The 17,709-nt window shown below is 33.9% G+C and overlaps 1 protein-coding gene and 1 pseudogene across 2 annotated transcripts; both read left to right on the top strand.

The window, feature by feature from the left end:
• Positions 1–715: 715 nt before the first annotated feature.
• LOC110417494 (pentatricopeptide repeat-containing protein At1g08070, chloroplastic pseudogene) lies at positions 716–5,266 on the top strand (annotated as a pseudogene). The gene is made up of 3 exons (XR_016351303.1): positions 716–3,313; positions 4,225–4,377; positions 5,130–5,266. The product of XR_016351303.1 is annotated as a pentatricopeptide repeat-containing protein At1g08070, chloroplastic pseudogene (transcript).
• Positions 5,267–5,431: 165 nt separating this feature from the next.
• On the top strand, positions 5,432–16,072 carry LOC110417493 (ABC transporter A family member 7-like). Its single transcript, XM_021429851.2, has 18 exons — positions 5,432–5,654; positions 6,232–6,616; positions 6,741–6,820; positions 6,981–7,125; positions 8,054–8,173; positions 8,278–8,402; positions 9,604–9,762; positions 10,716–10,878; positions 10,957–11,082; positions 11,190–11,273; positions 12,049–12,410; positions 13,059–13,259; positions 13,573–13,682; positions 13,774–13,858; positions 14,163–14,291; positions 14,399–14,504; positions 14,710–14,798; positions 15,630–16,072. The coding sequence occupies exons 1-18, from the start codon at positions 5,571–5,573 to the stop codon at positions 15,927–15,929; spliced, it is 2,853 nt and encodes a 950-aa protein (XP_021285526.1). The 5' UTR covers positions 5,432–5,570; the 3' UTR covers positions 15,930–16,072.
• Positions 16,073–17,709: the final 1,637 nt, after the last annotated feature.

A 17,709-nucleotide genomic window follows, 5' to 3' on the forward strand; every position in this document is an offset into this window, starting at 1 on the left:
ACCTTGATTAATAAAATTCAGAATTAAAATTTACCAATGTTTGAAAATGAGTTTCCATATAGGATTGTCCATATTATTATTATTATTATTAACCAATAATTTGAGCATTTACTTAATTTTAACTACCCGCTTTGATTATTAGTATTAAATTTGTACCTAACTTACATGAAGTTGCTTAGGTTCTTGACTTAAGGTTTTGTCAAAAACTTTTGACATAGCTTTAGTCATCACGTGTTACCCTATCAAAACGGTAACTACACTCTTGTATAAAAAAATTTACAATTAAAAAAAATTTAGACTTTTTTATTATAATTTAAAATTAATTAATTATTATAATTTAAAATATTTAATAATATTTATATTGTGTAATATTAATGTATCCTATTGATATATGATAATAGATGACATGATAGATATATTGATGTGATATAATAATATTATTAAAATAATATTTTTATCGTTCACATTTTTATATAAAAAGATAAATAATATTTTATTTAATGATAATAAATAATTATTAATTTTAAAAATTTATTTAATTTAAAATAAAAATTTATTTATTTAAATTTTTTTAAATAATTCAAAAATTTTTATAAAAAATATTATAACCTTATTATAGTGCTTTAAGATAAGTACAGGTATTTTGCTATATCGAAGATAAATACGCATTTTGACTACTTTTGTGAGAACCTACTCCATCGTTTCGCAACTGGGATTCCCGCCACTTTGTTTTATGGTCTTCGACTCTCTGGGCAACGGCTAGTCATGAACCAACGACCCATAAAATACTACTAAAACCCAACTCATTTCTCCTCGTAAAGAAAAACCCGAATGAATCCAAATTTGCTTCCTTTACTTCACTCTTCCGTCAGACTTAACCAATTCAAGCAAATCCACTCTCAAATCATCGTAAATTGCGCCGCTCTAACTCGCATTCTCGTCAGAAAACTCATTGATTCGTCTTTTCTTGGCTACGCTCGTGAAGTATTCGATAGAATTCCTCTGCCAGATCAAGCTCTTTATATCTCTTTCATTTCAAGTTACACCAAACTTTCTTTGAATAAAGAAGCTATAAAACTATTTGCTTCGATGCATAGCAGTCGTACCCAGATGAGTAGTCGTGCTGTTTTGGCTGTTATTAAGTCGTGTTCGGGGTTTTCAGGTGTTTCTGTGGGGAAACAGGTTCATGGTTTACTGGTAAATTATGGGTTTGATTTAGATGTTTATGTTCAGAGTGCTTTGATGGATTTTTATGCAAAGAAAGGTGATTTCTTTTCGGCAAGGAAAATTTTTGATGGGATTTTGGTTAAGGATCCTGTTTTTTATAATTGTTTGATCTCTGGGTATTCTAAGATTGGTGATGTAATGGCAGCGGAGTGTTTGTTTGATGAGATGAAAGAGAAAACTGTTGCATCTTGGAATTCCATGATTTCGTGTTATGTGAACAATGGCTATCATGACAAAGCTTTGGAAATTTTTGAAAGAATGCAAGCTAACAACATCCCTCCCAGTCAAATTACTTTGGTGACTTTACTTTCTCTGACTGCTAAGCTCAGAGATTTGAAATTGGGGTTGAAAGTTAAGAAGCTTATTGCTGATAGCAACATTTGTGTAAATACTATAGTTTTAACTGCAATAGTGAAAATGTTTGTGAAATGTGGGGCTATTGATGAAGCTCGTGAAGAATTCGATCGGATGCGTACAAGAGATGCTCTTGCTTGGAGTGCCATGATTTCTGGTTATGCACAAAATAGGAGAGCAACAGAGGCTCTAGAGCTTTTTGAGTGCATGAAAAAAGAGCAGATTAGACCGAATGATGTTGCACTAGTTAGTGTTCTATCAGCTTGTTCTCAGCTGGGTTCTGTAGAAGCTGGTGAGTGCCTTGCAGCCTACATAGAAACTCAAGATCTGGCGTCAAATGTTTATGTGGCCTCAGCATTATTGGATATGTATTCCAAGTTTGGAAACATAGCTAAAGCTCGTCAAGTATTTGATAAGATGCCTGAGAGAGACATTGTTAGTTGGAATTCAATGATTGTTGGTCTAGCAGTTAATGGTTTTGCAGAGGATGCAATATTGCTTTATGAGAAAATGAAAGAAAGTGAAGTAAAACCAGATGGTATAACATTTGTGGGGTTATTAACAGCCTGCAGTCGAACAGGCCTTGTTGAATTGGGTCTTGAGTTTTTTAGAAGCATGGAATTACATTATAGCATTGAACCAAAGATAGAACATTATGCCTGTATTGTAGACCTCTTCTGTAGAACTGGAAGATTAAATGAAGCTTATGAGTTGGTATGTAGAATGGAAATGCAGCCCAATGTGGTGATATGGGGTACGTTGTTAAGTGCTTCTAGAACCCACTTGAATGTTGAGCTTGCTGAGCTCTGTGTTGAGAAGTTGCTAATGCTCGAGCCTGAGAATCCTGGGCACTATGTTCTCCTTTCTAATATATATGCCAGTTTGGGCAGATGGCAAGCAGCATTGGAAGTGCGGAACTTGATGAAGAATAAGAGAGTGCAGAAAGTGGCTGCTTATAGTTGGATAGAACTGGATAACACAGTACATAAATTTTTAGTTGGTGACACATTTCACCCTAGATCAAGTGAGGTCTGCAGCATTGTTGATGGATTGGCTGTGCAGTCAATATATGCACATTCTGATGTAGATTTTATCTTAGACATCTAGTGATTCTCTTCCTAATCAGATGATGCCTGCTAGTGAAACTGTTATAGTTGTTGCGGGTTGTACTTCAAAAAATTTTAGGACAATCTTTGATTTTGTTGTCCCTCCTAAAAAACAAAAAGAATGAAATGGAATTGAAAGAGGGTCTTGATTGGTTGACCATTTTATGCACAAATTGAAATAAAAGATAATGCCGCTACAGACAAAAGTGTGTAAGGGGCTTCTTGACCTGGCAACAAGAAGAGGTGTCTGCTTTTGGTAAGTCCAGATTAGGATACCTGAGATGCAATAGACATGTTTTAATATTTATATTGAAATCCAACTTTCTAGAAGTAGTGTCATTAGCTTGAGGATTAGGAGTTCTTCACCATGTTAAGCAGAACTAATTCTTGGAATGATTCAGTCGATGACTATAAGTGATACTGCTTTGGTTGAAAATTTACCCATCCTAGAGGAGTTGGATAAATGCTGCTTGTAATAATACAAGTGATTATTGTTTTGTGCTGTTGAAAGAGTTCAAGTTTTCTCTCAGATTATTTTTGTACAAGCATCAGTGCAAGTGGTGGCAGGAGTATTTGAACTAGTGGCAAGTCGTATGAAAGGCAGAAGCTTCACCGCCAAGCTGGAGGTGCCCCTTCTTTTTCACTCTGATAGATTTCTCAAGAATTTTACAGAATGCTTGCTAATGCTGCAATAGTTCAAGGCACCTTTTTGCTGTTGACAAATCCCCTGCTCCCGTTTCCCCCTCTCTTTAATAGGATCACTTTATTTAACCATAATATAATAGTGGCTAAACTTTTTTGGGTTTGGATCACCTATTATTATAGTAATTATTAGTACAATCAATATTATCTTATTGTTCTTCTTTTGGGTATAATGTGCTCACAACATCCACAAGGATCATGGACCATGAAGAGGCAAGAAGAAAGAATGTCGCCAGAAAAGCACTTGGCTTCTTCTGTGAAGAGATTTCTGCGTGTTCTCCTTTTTTGAAATTCTCTTTCCTTAAGACTTGATAGTTATCCTTGTTAAAACATTGGTACTAATCATGTTTGTATTTTGATATAATACTTTTCTTTTGCACATGATGTTGGAGATTTTGAATTACCGGCTTTTCCACCAGTAAAAGTAATTTCCTTTGTCATTAAACAGTTGAGATTATTTTAAATGAAAGTTTCTGCTTGAAATTCGTTTATTACAATTTCCTACTAAGACAGTGTGCTGATGTATTTCTGAAGTCAATCTCCTTGAGTATTAATATAATTCATCAGAAAGAATGCATCCTAAAATCCAGTCTTCCACCATAGAATGAACTGACTGAGCCCTAAATCAGTGGATCAATGTATTAATACTATGAATAATCCTTTGGAATCATCCCTGTATCAGTTTTGCTCTATGTGCTGCTATCTCTGCTTCTGTAAATGCTTAAGTTTCCTATGTTTTTCTTTCATGTTTAGGTACATGTTTTGAGACCTGGGATTGAAGTGACTTTGATACTATCTTTGATTTTCCTATTATGAACTCACATCCTTGTTTCAGCTGCAGATCCTTAATACATACGAATTTTCCTCGTGCTATGTGTGAGAACGATGTGTAAGTGTAGCATTTGGATTGCAAAAACACGTAGACTCCAACTCTGGTTTTGGACCATGTTTTTTGTATGGTGTAGATGATGTTTTGCATACATTTCAGGTATGCATCCAAGAACATGTAATAGTAGTTGTCATTGGAACCTTTGTCATTATCTGTGCCACAAGTAAAGAATACACTTGCTTTTGAAAATGTCAAATTCAAATGAACACCTCATTACATTGTTTAAAATGCTTAGAAGTTTAAAACTGAGAGATGATGTCATGGGAAGGAAAAATTTTGATTTTATATATGTTGTCTTTCCTTGCTTGTGTTTTGTAGTTTGAACTTTGAGCTATAAACCATTATCTCATTATTATACTGATAACAATGTTGTAGATGCTTGCTTGGAGATATTTGGCCTGTTTTGTCAGGTTCTTTGTAAAAGTCTATTGGATTTTCCCCTGTCATTGTCTTATCCCGGAGTGCTTAGGCTTTGCATGATGAGTGCCTTCCGAGAGGCTGCCTTTCCCCTTCAAATTTCACACTGTTCAAGGGAATTGACTTGTTTAAACGTTGCTATTGGATGGTTTTAAATGTGTTTCTAAGTTTGAATGTGGAATTAATTTAATTTTAATACTTGATCAAGTTTTGACCATATGGTACTATATCAAGTTAATTATGTGGGGGTGATGGAAAACAGTCATAAACTTGAAATTCATATAACATTGACCACTTGTGATATCGGATTAATTAAAATAATCAACGAGTTACTTGTTTTCATTTGATTATTATTATTATTATTTTAATCTTTACTTAGTGAACAAGATATGGTGTTGAACCAATGGCTTACATTTTCAAGATATTTAATTCAGGACCGCCCCCTAATTTGATTGGACCAAGGGCATGTTGGACTTTGAACGAGCAACCCCGAGAAAGAGTCAAAACACATGAAGGGTGCAATAGTCATTCAACCAGGGGTAATTTAGGCAGAAAGTTTAAAAAATGCCGGGAAATCGTTAAAATCCCTTAATATGGGGACAATTCAGTAATTTAGTCCTAAGTCAGTGGTTCTTTGCTGGACAGTCGGAAAAGCGAAACAGCAGAGAAACGAAGGCCTATATGATGCCTGGTTGTGGCTTGAAGGCTTGAGCTCCTATTTATTCAAAGCACAGCAAAGGAGATTGTTCTCTTTTTTTTGTAAGAATTTTGAGACTTCTATTTCAATAAAACCAACACCAAGAAAAGCAAAAAAAAAAAAGAGAAAAATAAAACTTCCATCTTGGCGGGAAAGCTTAACGTATTGTGTTGTATCAATGGCGGATCATCATCCGACACTTGGTCCATCCAGTTTCTGGGCTCAGGCAAACGCTCTTCTCAGAAAGAACCTAACTTTCCAGGTGGGTCTCACTCAAGTTTTCTCCTTTTCGATTTATTTTTTAGAACATGTCTTGGTTTTGTTGTTGAGAAAATGGAAGTTTCTTTTTCCTAATGGAACTTGGAAAATGAAAAGAAACAAATTCTGGGTCCGAGTAAATTTTATGCCATTTTTTTTATTTTTTTATTTTTACGGGTTGTGCTTTGTATCTCTCGTTGGGTTCGCTTTTTCATTTGTTGATTATGGGATGGTTTTATTTGGTGGGGTGATTACTGATTCCTTTTTCCTTATTATTTCTCAATTTTTCTTTATGGAATCAGATCACTAATTGATTATTTATGGTCAGTGCTTCATTTGCCTATGCACTTTATAGGCTTTTTGGGCTAATACTTTCTTCTCTTCCTCTTTTCATCTTCCTGTGTATGTTTTATATGAACCCTTATGAGAATCATTAATACTGACATGCATTTCCTATAGAGTTGAAAGTTCACTCTTTTAAGAGAGATGTAATTATCAAATAGGAATGAATTTTCAAAATTACACAATGGCTCTTGTTATTTATAGATTTTGATAATTATATCGTCTGTTCTATTTTGCAGAAAAGGAACATGGGGACAAATATTCGGCTGATTTCCTTCCCACTTTTTTTCTGTATACTGTTTGTTTTGTTGCAAGAATTGGTGGACAGTCAACTAAACAATGCGGATAATCGCTGTGGGTGTGCTTGTGTTGAAGCAAGCGGAAATGGTCAATGCCTGAGGAGAGAATGTGGGTTACAGTACTCAACAATGGATCAAGCGTCGAGTTGTCCAATTCCTAACCCTCCGGGATGGCCTGCACTTTTACAAATTCCAGGGCCAAACTATCGTGCAGTGAGAACTGATTTAGTTATGTCTGCAGACCTGCCAAATGAGTCTTGCAAAAGTACAGGGTCTTGTCCTGCAACTACATTTTTCACGGGGAATAATCAATCACTTGGAGAAAGTATGCATCTTGCTTCTTCTCTTTCCCTGTATTTTAAGCTTAGACTTCAGTTTCTTCAGCTTTAAACTAAACTATCACAGTGGAAGATGAAAATCAGATAAAATTCTTCTGCTCATTTTGGCAGTTTTGACGGGGAGTATGTTCTCAACTTCTTTCAATATAAATTCCTCTGATCTTTTAGGCAGTTTGGCCACTGATGTCCTGGTAAGTTTTTTTCATCGTTTTTCTTCTGTTCCACTTTCATGCAATTGCTGATTTTTCTGTTTATGATTTTGGCAAGGACTTAGAATCTGAAATCATAATCTTGCTTCTCCTCTTTTGGTTTTATAATTTGTCTGCTACTTGGCTTCCCAAAATGTTTCAGGGTACAGAAACATATCCTGAGGGTTACAATTATATTGAACCTGCTTTTGCTTCGGCTCTTCCCATTTATAATGTTCAAAGCCAGTGCTCATCGAACTCAACATTTTCTATTCTCATCAATCAACCATCCATAACAAGGGAAATAGGTACTATGCTTTTTCTCAAGGAATCTTAACTTTCTCAAATTAAATGCAGGTTTCTTTCTTGTTCTATGGATGAGATTGCATGCATGGACTAGTTGAATTGTAATAATGAAAAATTTCAAGAATATTGGGCGTGGTCATGTAGAGAATCAAAAAAACCTAATGGAAAAAATTCTGGATGTGGGTATTTAAATGTTCCAAACTTTAAACATATATTGATTAAGTGTACAGTATCTGATTCAAACCTACTGATTGAAATAGACATTATGCACGTGAAGAAAGCCTAGTAGAAATTATCAATATGTAAGCTAATTACCTTCAATTACTCTCAGACATCCAATGTCATCAATTTAATTGAAAGAGTTATAGGTCATTCTTATGTTAATTTTACGATTCTCTTATTTTCGTATGGCTAGTGCACTTTTCATATTCTTTTCTTAATTTAACCACGTACAAATTTGTTACAGTGGTAGGCAGGTTCTAGACTCATAGGTTTGTGTCAAACATTTTGACTCCATTTTAGAGTCATTTAAATTATGCGGTTTGTGGAAAACTCATTGACAGATGCTGTAATTTATACTACATTATTGCTTTGAGATTTCGAAGGTCAAACTCTGCCTATTTAACTTCTTTTTGCCTGATTTATTATTATCTTCTTGATAATCAGCAAACCTCAAGTTTATCCCAAACCAGAGTTTTTTTCCAAATCTAATGTTTTAGAATGGCTCATTTATTTTAGAGATTCAATTTTTGGAATTTATCCAAAAATATTACCTTGATTTACCATAAAATCTAATCGTTGATGGCTCTTGCATGTTCTACCATAAAATATTACCTTTTATTTAAAAGTAAACTACAACGTTACTTAAAATATTATTTCAGGAAGATTCTGAATCTTTTGCTTATCTCGTTAATTTTTCATTGACTATAGAGATAAGATGTGTACAAGGTTTATACCTATGGCGCAATAGTTCTTCTGAGGTGAATGCTGAGCTGTATAAAGGTTACAGAAAAGGGAACCCAGAAGAGAAGATAAATGAGTTTGTTGCAGGTTGGTCTAGCCGAAAATTCAAAAATTAATTGTATCATATCATCTAATTTACATAAAAGTACATGTGGTAGAGAAAAATACTGACGTTTTTATCTTTTCCACAGCATATGATTTCTTGAACTCAGATGGCAATAATTTTAATATGAGCGTCTGGTACAATTCTACCTATAAGAATTACTCAGCTGGCAGTCCAATGTCATTGCTGCGGATCCCCCGGTCTGTAAATCTGGTATGTATTTTGAACTTGCTGAAGTGAGCTTTCCTCCTTGTCATATTACTTTGTTATTACTAAGCTTACAGTGGGGAATTAATCTTAGAATCTCATGTATCTTTAAAATGGTTCTGCAAAAATAATTCTCTAGATTAGTAAAGAAAAGGGTTGGGGTAAGATTTTAGAGTTTTAATCTTGCTTACCTGAAAAATAGAAAATTGTATATTGAAGGAGTGACAGAAAAGATTTTAGGAGTTAGGATGAAGGCACCTATAAGAACCATTCTAAACCATCAATATCTTGGCAGAATCTTAATCCCATGCATCATAACTTTCCATATTAAAATATACACGGAAGACTATACTCTTTGATATGATGTGGATTGATTTCTCAAGCACACCAGAGGTGGTATCTCTTTGTAATACTCTGCGCAGTCTTGGCAGATAAGATTGTTGCAATCCATCTACCAATATCACTTAGCAGGAAATGTTTAGCTGGATAAATTTGTTTTGACTAAGCAGTTAGGAAACTGGGAACTCTTATACAGATTCAATTGTGCTCCACATATGGCTCTTACCTGGTTTAGGATTGAGAGATCAATAGTTCATAGTCGCTATTTTTAGTTGTTTTTCACTTTCTGGTTTCATTATTGTTTTCTTTTCTAGAATATTTGCATGCTTTCGTAATTGGATAGTAGAACATGTTCCACTCTATTTAGTAATTGTAGGTAATCATTCATCTTCTGGAGAAAAGTGGTGGAATGCATCCCCATGAGTTTCTATTGGAATATCCTCTAGCCATGATTATTTGGCACTTCTGATGCTGTTGTTAGAGAGCCTTCATCTTACCTGTTTTTGTGGCAAAACATGGCAAATATTTTTACAAAGAAATATCTTAAATCATGTAATTGGCTTATGTTGGTTCCTTCCAGGCACTAATAGAATCCTTTTCCATTATATTTGACTTTTTGAATTCTGTTATGCATTATACTTTATATTCTATATAAAGCACCTGGCATTCTGGTTTAATCAGTGCCTTGAAAGAATAGGGTTGCCTCAATGGTCCAAATATGTTATACAATTTGCATTATAATGTGCTCCTCTTTATAAAATTTCTTGCTTATTTCTTGCAGCCTGTGTATTTGACAAATTTATCTATTAATTTGCTTATTGATCAAAAGCTTGTAGAGACTGATATTTTTCTATTGTCACATTTACAGGCATCCAATGCCTACCTTCAGTTTCTGCAAGGGGCTGGTACAAAAATGCTATTAGAGTTTGTGAAAGAAATGCCAAAACCTGAAACTGAACTCAGGATTGATTTGTCATCTCTTCTTGGAACACTCTTCTTTACTTGGGTTGTTTTACAACTATTCCCTGTAAGTATTTTTTTCTTTTTCATTGGTGTCGATTCTTTAACTACAGTATAGTGTGTGCAAATTTTCTAATATTATGACTTCTATAGCAAGTCGATCATCATTAAAATCATCACACATTCTTGGCATAATTATTTGATAGTAAAATTTTTGTAATCAAATTTAAATTCTAATTTGGGTAGAGGAATTTCTTTGAAATATCTTTGGATTAGTTATTGATTGACTTCTGAGTCATCCTATGAATTCACTGGTTATAGCAGTTATTAACAAGGCACAATATGCATAGATCTGCAATTCTAAGCAATAATTGGAATACAACAATGCAGTAAGATTATGTTCTGTTTCTAAGATTAAAAAATTGCAGTTCTTTTGCAATATACTTGGATCAGTTATTTCATTGACTTCTGAGTCATACCATAAATTCACTGGTTATAGCAGTTATGAACACGCACAACATGCAGACATCTGCAATTCTAAGCGATAATTTATAAGACAAATATGAAGTAAGATTATATTCTGGTTCTAGATAGAAGGGCCAAGAGAATATTTGGGTCATGTTGTTTTATAAACAGAATATATAAAGGGCTCTCTTTGCAAATTGACATGGAGTACTATAGTCAGTGCTCCACTTTTCTTCGTGTGAAGGCATACGCTAAGTGAGAAAAATCTAATCAGGCAGTTCTTTATGCAAGATTCCTTCCTGTTTACCTCTCCTCTATACTAAGACTTTTGGATAACAGGTCTATGTTTTACTCATGGACTTTCAGCATTGCCTTATAAACTTGGGAACAAACTTTATTTGATATGTGTAAACATAGTGCAAAATTTTATCTAGAAAGGTCTATAGTAGCAATTTTCCTCTCTTGAGGTTGATTATGATCTCTTTTGGTTAATATCTTGATGATTTTATAGTATATTGTGTTAATTATGTCTCAACATTTTGGTTTTCAATGTAGGTGGTGTTGACTTCACTAGTATATGAGAAACAACAGAAACTACGAGTCATGATGAAAATGCACGGGCTTGGTGATGGACCTTATTGGATGATATCTTATGCTTATTTTCTGGTCATCTCTTCGCTGTACATGCTATGTTTTGTGATATTTGGCTCACTCATAGGTACTAATCTAGTCATTGAACTCCTCTTTAATTATCTATACTTCAAGCTGCTCTTTAATTTGTTTGACTTCCTTCCAGGGTTGAAATTCTTCACACTCAACGATTATAGTATCCAGTTTGTATTTTACTTCATCTACGTAAACCTGCAAATTTCCATGGCTTTCCTTGTAGCTGCAATGTTTACAAATGTTAAGACTGCTTCAGGTTTATCTTAGCTCTCTGATTTACTTGAGCTAGTTGGCAAACCTCTACTCTGTTTTAAAGGTTATTTAACTGACTTATTTCTCATGACTGCTTGTCAATGATTACAGTAATTGGATACATAATTGTCTTTGGAACGGGACTTTTAGGTGGCTTTCTCTTCCAGTCCTTCATTGAGGATGAATCATTCCCAAGTAAGTTTAAGAAATTATAAAAAATGAAATTTTTATGTTTGCAAGCTTGGTCATTCTCTGTTTAGACCACAGGAACTATTTGTCAAAGGAAACTAAGTATTTTTATGAGATGACTTTTAAAGAAGCTAATGGTTTGCAGCCAGAGGAAAAACTACTTTTAGCACTTAATTTTGTTCCCGGAAAATTTTTGGGAAAGGAGATGGCAGTAGGAAAGAAAAAATACATTGGCAGACCCAGTTCCTTTGGCATCAATACTGCTTATTGATGTATCCTCATATGTGTAGACACCATTGTGGACTTACTGAATGTGGGAAGTAGTGATTATTAGTAACGAATCAAGAAATGAATTCAACCCCAGGGCCCAGGCTAATCATAAATTAGGCTTCTATAAACTTAGAAGAGTTGGAATGCATTTTAGAAATTTTATCATTGTTTTCATTTAACTAAGATTCGAAGAGGTTATTCACTTATAGATTACTTGTAGTTGTCATATAGTTGAACTGAATGTGGAAAAATAGGCAGGTTTGGTGTGGGTTGAAATCCTTGTTTCTCAAAATAAAGGCTCCATTGTTGGAGGTAATCTTGTTTTATTTATTTTTAATTCTTTCTCATGAAAGGGTGTAAAAATATAGTCACCTGCTTAATCTAGTGCATGGTTCAGGCATAGTTGATAAGCTGGTATTGCTTTTGATCATTAGTTGGTCTTTCAACTTCTGTCATCTTCACTTGTACCTTCACCCTACTTACTGCAAAACTCATTTTTTATTTGCTGTAGGAGGCTGGATTATCACAATGGAGTTATATCCTGGATTCTCTCTGTTTCGTGGATTATATGAGTTTGGACAATATTCTTTCAGGGGAAATTATATGGGGACAGATGGGATGCGGTGGGGGGATTTGAGTGATAGCACAAATGGGATGAGGGAGGTTTTGATTATCACTTTCACCGAGTGGTTGGTGGTGCTTTTGGTTGCTTATTATGTAGATCAGGTTTCATCTTCAGGTGCTGGGAAGAGTCCTCTATTTTTCTTGCAAAACTTCCGGAGAAAGCCTTCATCATCTTTTCGGAGGCCTAGTTTGGAAGGGCTGGGATCAAAAGTTTTTGTTCAGATGGACAAACCTGATGTTAATCAGGAGGTAACATCTTTTCTTTTCTTTGGCTTTTTTGAATGCATATTCTCATTTAAGGATAGATTTTTTTGAAGGGGTTAGTGATCACCAACCACTTAATAGATGGATAGTCTGCCAAAAGACTGGTTTTTCACTCACTAGCAGAAAGACTGGTTTTTCACTCACTAGCAGAGAGGGATTTATTTTATGCTATTAATTCTTATGTTAGAAAAGAAAACAGTTTGACCATCCACATCTTTCTGAGGAAGTTCTAATTTTTTGTTTTTTCGCTATTTTCATTAACCTCCACACATAACTGTTTATGCTCCTTTAATTAGTTAATATAATGTGCAAGAAAGGATGGCTATATTGTTGGACTTTTATGCCTTTATGGAGTAGAAAATGTCTACCTGAGGCTTTGGGTTCCACCTCTTGTAATTTTCGTGCAGCTAGTGCTAGTAATTTTCTCCAGATGTGCTTACTAAGAGTATCGTTCTACATTTTATGTTTTTATCTAATGTGATGTGGGTCCATCTCAAAATAAAACTATTTCATTATGCATTCATTAAGCATTGTGCAGCTGTAGCTTAGTATTTGTGTTTCAAAGTGTTATGTATTTAGGTCAATGTCGTTGGATTCATTCATTTGTATGAAGAATTTTTTTTGTTTTGGCAGAGGGAGAAGGTTGAGCAGTTGCTACTTGAACCAAGCACTAGTCATCCCATCATTTGTGACAACCTTAAAAAGATATATCCTGCAAGGGATGGAAATCCTGAGAAATTTGCAGTAAGAGGATTGTCTCTTGCTTTGCCTAGAGGGGAGTGCTTTGGCATGCTGGGACCCAATGGTGCTGGCAAGACTTCTTTAATCAATATGGTAGTGTATGATTAGTTTATTTTAAAAAAATAGAACTTTTATGCTTTCAAAATAGCTCTTTTATGCACACATGTGACTGCAGGCTCACATGCTTGTTCTGTAATATGAGGGGTTGAAAATGAAATCTTGTGTGTTAGGATCTACTTTCTTTTCCCAAAAGTAATTTTAGCCAAAATTTTTCTATATAGGGATTATTGCTATCTAAGATGATAGTGATATTTACTTGGTCGTACACCTGCCTGTATCTTTTAAAGTTAGAACCTAATCTAGCTGGTACCTTCTTTGCAATATTTAAGTGTTATTCTGTTGTCAGATGATTGGGCTCACAAAACCAACCTCGGGGACAGCATATGTTCAGGGTCTGGATATACGGACTTATATGGATACAATCTATACAAGCATGGGTGTTTGCCCCCAGCATGAGTAGGATATAACACTTCCTTTTGCCAAGAAACAAATTATTTTCCCTTGAAACAAATAAGTTTCTTATTTTGTTTTATTATTTGTAAATCAGCCTGCTCTGGGAAACCCTAACAGGGAGGGAGCACTTGCTATTTTATGGCAGGTTGAAGAACCTCAGAGGTTCTGCGTTGAATCAAGTAAGTCAAAATTATCTATATTTTGTGATTGTCATGGATTTTACTTGGAGAATTTGACGCTCATGGGTTAATTTTAACTGTAAACTCTAGAGACTCTTCTATTAGAACTTCATATAATCTTTTCCAATATTTATTAAAAGTGTCAAGTGTGGACCTTGTTAAATTTGAATCTAACTAGCCATTTGTTTGGACTGAAGTTTGTCCAGGACAGAAAGCTAGGTTGATGTGGGCCAATTTAGTTGTAATGGCATCATCACATAAAAAGTTATAAGTCTTTTTCTTCATTCCATTGTTTTTGCTTCAGGCAGTGGAAGAATCTCTTAAGAGTGTCAACCTATTCCATGGAGGGGTTGCTGACAAACAAGCTGGGAAATATAGTGGAGGTATGAAGAGGAGGCTCAGTGTTGCCATTTCCCTAATTGGGGATCCCAAGGTAAGAGTCAACAATTGACTTGTAGTCTCTCCACTTTTCTATGTGAGACCTTAATAAACATCTATCCTCAGTGCTGTTCAAGGCTTAATCATTTGAGATTTTGCAAGGTTGTCTATATGGATGAACCCAGTACCGGACTAGATCCAGCTTCGAGAAACAGCTTGTGGAGTGTTGTGAAACGTGCAAAAAAAGACAGGGCAATTATTCTCACCAGTATTGCTCTCTCTCTCTATCTGCCTAATTGAATCAATGTCACCCTAGACTCAGGATTACAGACATAAACCTATTCTGCATGCTTTGCTCTCTTTTTTGCACTTTTACATAAAAAGAAGAAAATGGTGTTTGTAACATTTCTTTTAATGGTAGGTGAGAACTTTTTTCCCTTTTATGCCAACAAATATTATCTGAATGATTGCAGCGCATTCAATGGAAGAGGCAGAGGTGTTATGTGATCGATTAGGGATTTTTGTAGATGGCAGCTTGCAGTGCATAGGAAATCCTAAAGAGGTAAGCTTTCCTACCTTCTCGCGTTCATGAATTGGTGTTCTAGTTATATCCTACAGTAGATTCATTCGCATCTTTTGCATGGTGGTTCTCACAGACCCTATTGGTAGACTAGAGTTTGTGAATCGAACACTTCTCTGGGGAATTCTATTCTCTATTATCATCAAGATATATCTATGTACTATCTTTTTAATAATAATAATAATAATAAAAAAAAATTTATCTGGGTGGAAAGGTGCAAAATCATTTTTTTCAGGGCATACTTGATTGCATGTCTATGGGAAGTAAAGAGTATGTGGGCTAACTGTATTACAAAAAAAGGAGGGGAGGGGGGCCTATTTTGTGCTTTATGCTGTTAAAACATGCACCATAGTCCTTCACCTTTGAAATCAGCCTCTGTCCTAATTGACTGTAATATTTCAAGTCATCTTTCTTTAGCTTTTTCAAGTGAGAAACCTTGTTAATTAGTAACTGTAATAAATTGTTTTCACTCAACTCCTCCAAACTTTTGCATCTTAATTAACGAGGAACCCATACATTCATATAATTTCATTCTAAATTATTAAGCCACTTTATTTAAATTTCATGAAAATAGCAAAGTCAGGGAAAGATTGCAATCAAAACAGCTTCTTTTGTACCTTATTCTCCTTGTCAGATGTGTGCCAAACATCCAAGTCTTTCACTATGAAATTTATTCTTATTCCCGTTTTTTTGAATGATTTTTCAATCAAATTTATTCTTACCATTATACTATTTCAAGTCATAAGGCTATGTTACTCAATGATGGGTGCAAATTGTTTTTGCATTAAGCTTGTTGTTCATATGGTATGACAGCTGAAGGCTAGATACGGAGGATCTTATGTATTTACCATGACAACATCCGCGAATCATGAGGAAGAAGTCGAGCATATGGTACGACATCTCTCGCCAAGTGCTAACAAGATATACCAAATATCGGGAACGCAGAAGTTTGAGCTGCCAAAGCAAGAGGTGAGAATTGCGGATGTATTCCAAGCAGTTGAGAATGCAAAGAGCAGGTTCACAGTTTTCGCATGGGGTTTGGCTGACACCACTCTTGAGGATGTCTTCATCAAGGTTGCTCGTGGGGCGCAGGCAGTCAATATATTATCATGATTCTCAGATATCTTCCTCTTATATATAAACAAATAAATAACTTTTAGATACATAAATCAGTCGTTTTTGTTTTTTAATAGCATTAATTTATTTCTCACTTATATTTATTCTCTTCTTTCTATATAAAAGTGTCAATTCCAAAAGTGTTAAAATGTGATTTATCTCTTCTTTCTTATCAATTTATCAGCATATATATATATATATATATATATATATATTATATTTGTTCAATTAATAGAATGTTTAATTATTATAATCCAACTTTTTTTATTATCATTACTAGCTAGCATCAATGCATTGTGGTTATCAACCAAGTTAATTTCTTTCTACCATTTAATTTTTAATTATCATTTTGTAAATAGTTAAGCAACAATAATAGCAGGTTAACAAAGTGGATGTAAGAAGGGTAGATCGTCAACAATTTTATCCTTAAATTTAATATAAACCATCTTAAAAACTAGAATTTTGACCAAACTAAATATATAGAGAGATTTTTCATATATTATATCAGTTTGAAATTGCAATTAATTGATTAAAGTCTATTTGGTATCGCTTCCTATTTTCTTTTTCAAAGATTATGTTTTCTTGCATTTCAAAAACAATTTAATGCTTTGTTGCCAAAACTTTGAAAGCATTAAACATGTTTGGTAAAAGTAACGAAGTTGCATGTTGAAAAGAAAAACTAAAAATTGTTGCAACCATATAATTCAATAAACAAAATAAAATTATAAGAATTGAACAAAAAGAAGAAATAAACAATATATTTAATATATAAAATGGTAAATAAATTATAATTACTATTATTTATATAATATTTAATATGATCCAACAATAGTACTAGATGTTATTATTAACAATATATAAGATTAGGGGTGAGTCAAATCATATTGAACCGAAATGAATTCAATTTTTTCAATTTGGTTAGAACGGTGTTTTGGGAGTTTGGCGATAGCAATTTGGCTAGTTTGGGGTTCTTAGCTCAATCTTCCATTGAAAAAATTTCCAACTAAAGAGACCAAATCCCAAATCCCTAATCCTCCTTTATTCTCCCAGCCACCCAACTATATATGTTAACATTGCTTTCAAGTTGATCGGACTATGGCACTATATTTATGTAATAAACTTGAAAGGAGGAGACGTAGTCTGGAGTATGGAGTCTTAGAAGTCAACAACCATTTGGAAAGGTTGCACTTTTTAGATATTGCATCTACCGTATAAAAAATGTGAGTTTAGATTCTTTTCTTGTTTTATGTTTTACTTTTTCAACTAATTTTAATGCTTTTTTTATTCTTGATTTATTAATGTGTTCTGTGGTACTAGCTAGCTTCTCTCTATAAAAGTTTAGTGAATTGTTGGTGTTGATTTCTTATGCAAGTGCATGTATCATTAACAAATAATATAATAAGAAATAAAATTCATTTCCATGAAGGATTGAATTAATTCCTAATTGCTAATTACTAAAATCATAACACCTTAATCTTATCTAAACAACCTAATTATTGAGAAGTAAAATTAAAACTAATAACTAAAACTAATCTAAAATCAATCAGCAAAAATTCTTTATTAAATTTGAGTGACTACCAAACCAAAGATTATGATGTCCCTCAATACTTCATTTAATTATTGTCTTTCTCTCTTAACTTAGTTTAATAGATTAAATTGTATAGTTTGCTAACATAACATATTTATATAGCCAAATTAAATTGTAATCCTAAATATAACAGTTATAGTTTAATTCAATTAAGTCCTTGTGAACTTAATTAATTTCTCATTTTATTTT

This window comes from Theobroma umbraticum, unplaced genomic scaffold (genome assembly GCF_002168275.2).
Source record: "Theobroma umbraticum cultivar Fairchild unplaced genomic scaffold, ASM216827v3 scaffold_50.0, whole genome shotgun sequence".
NCBI classification, from domain to species: domain Eukaryota; kingdom Viridiplantae; phylum Streptophyta; class Magnoliopsida; order Malvales; family Malvaceae; genus Theobroma; species Theobroma umbraticum.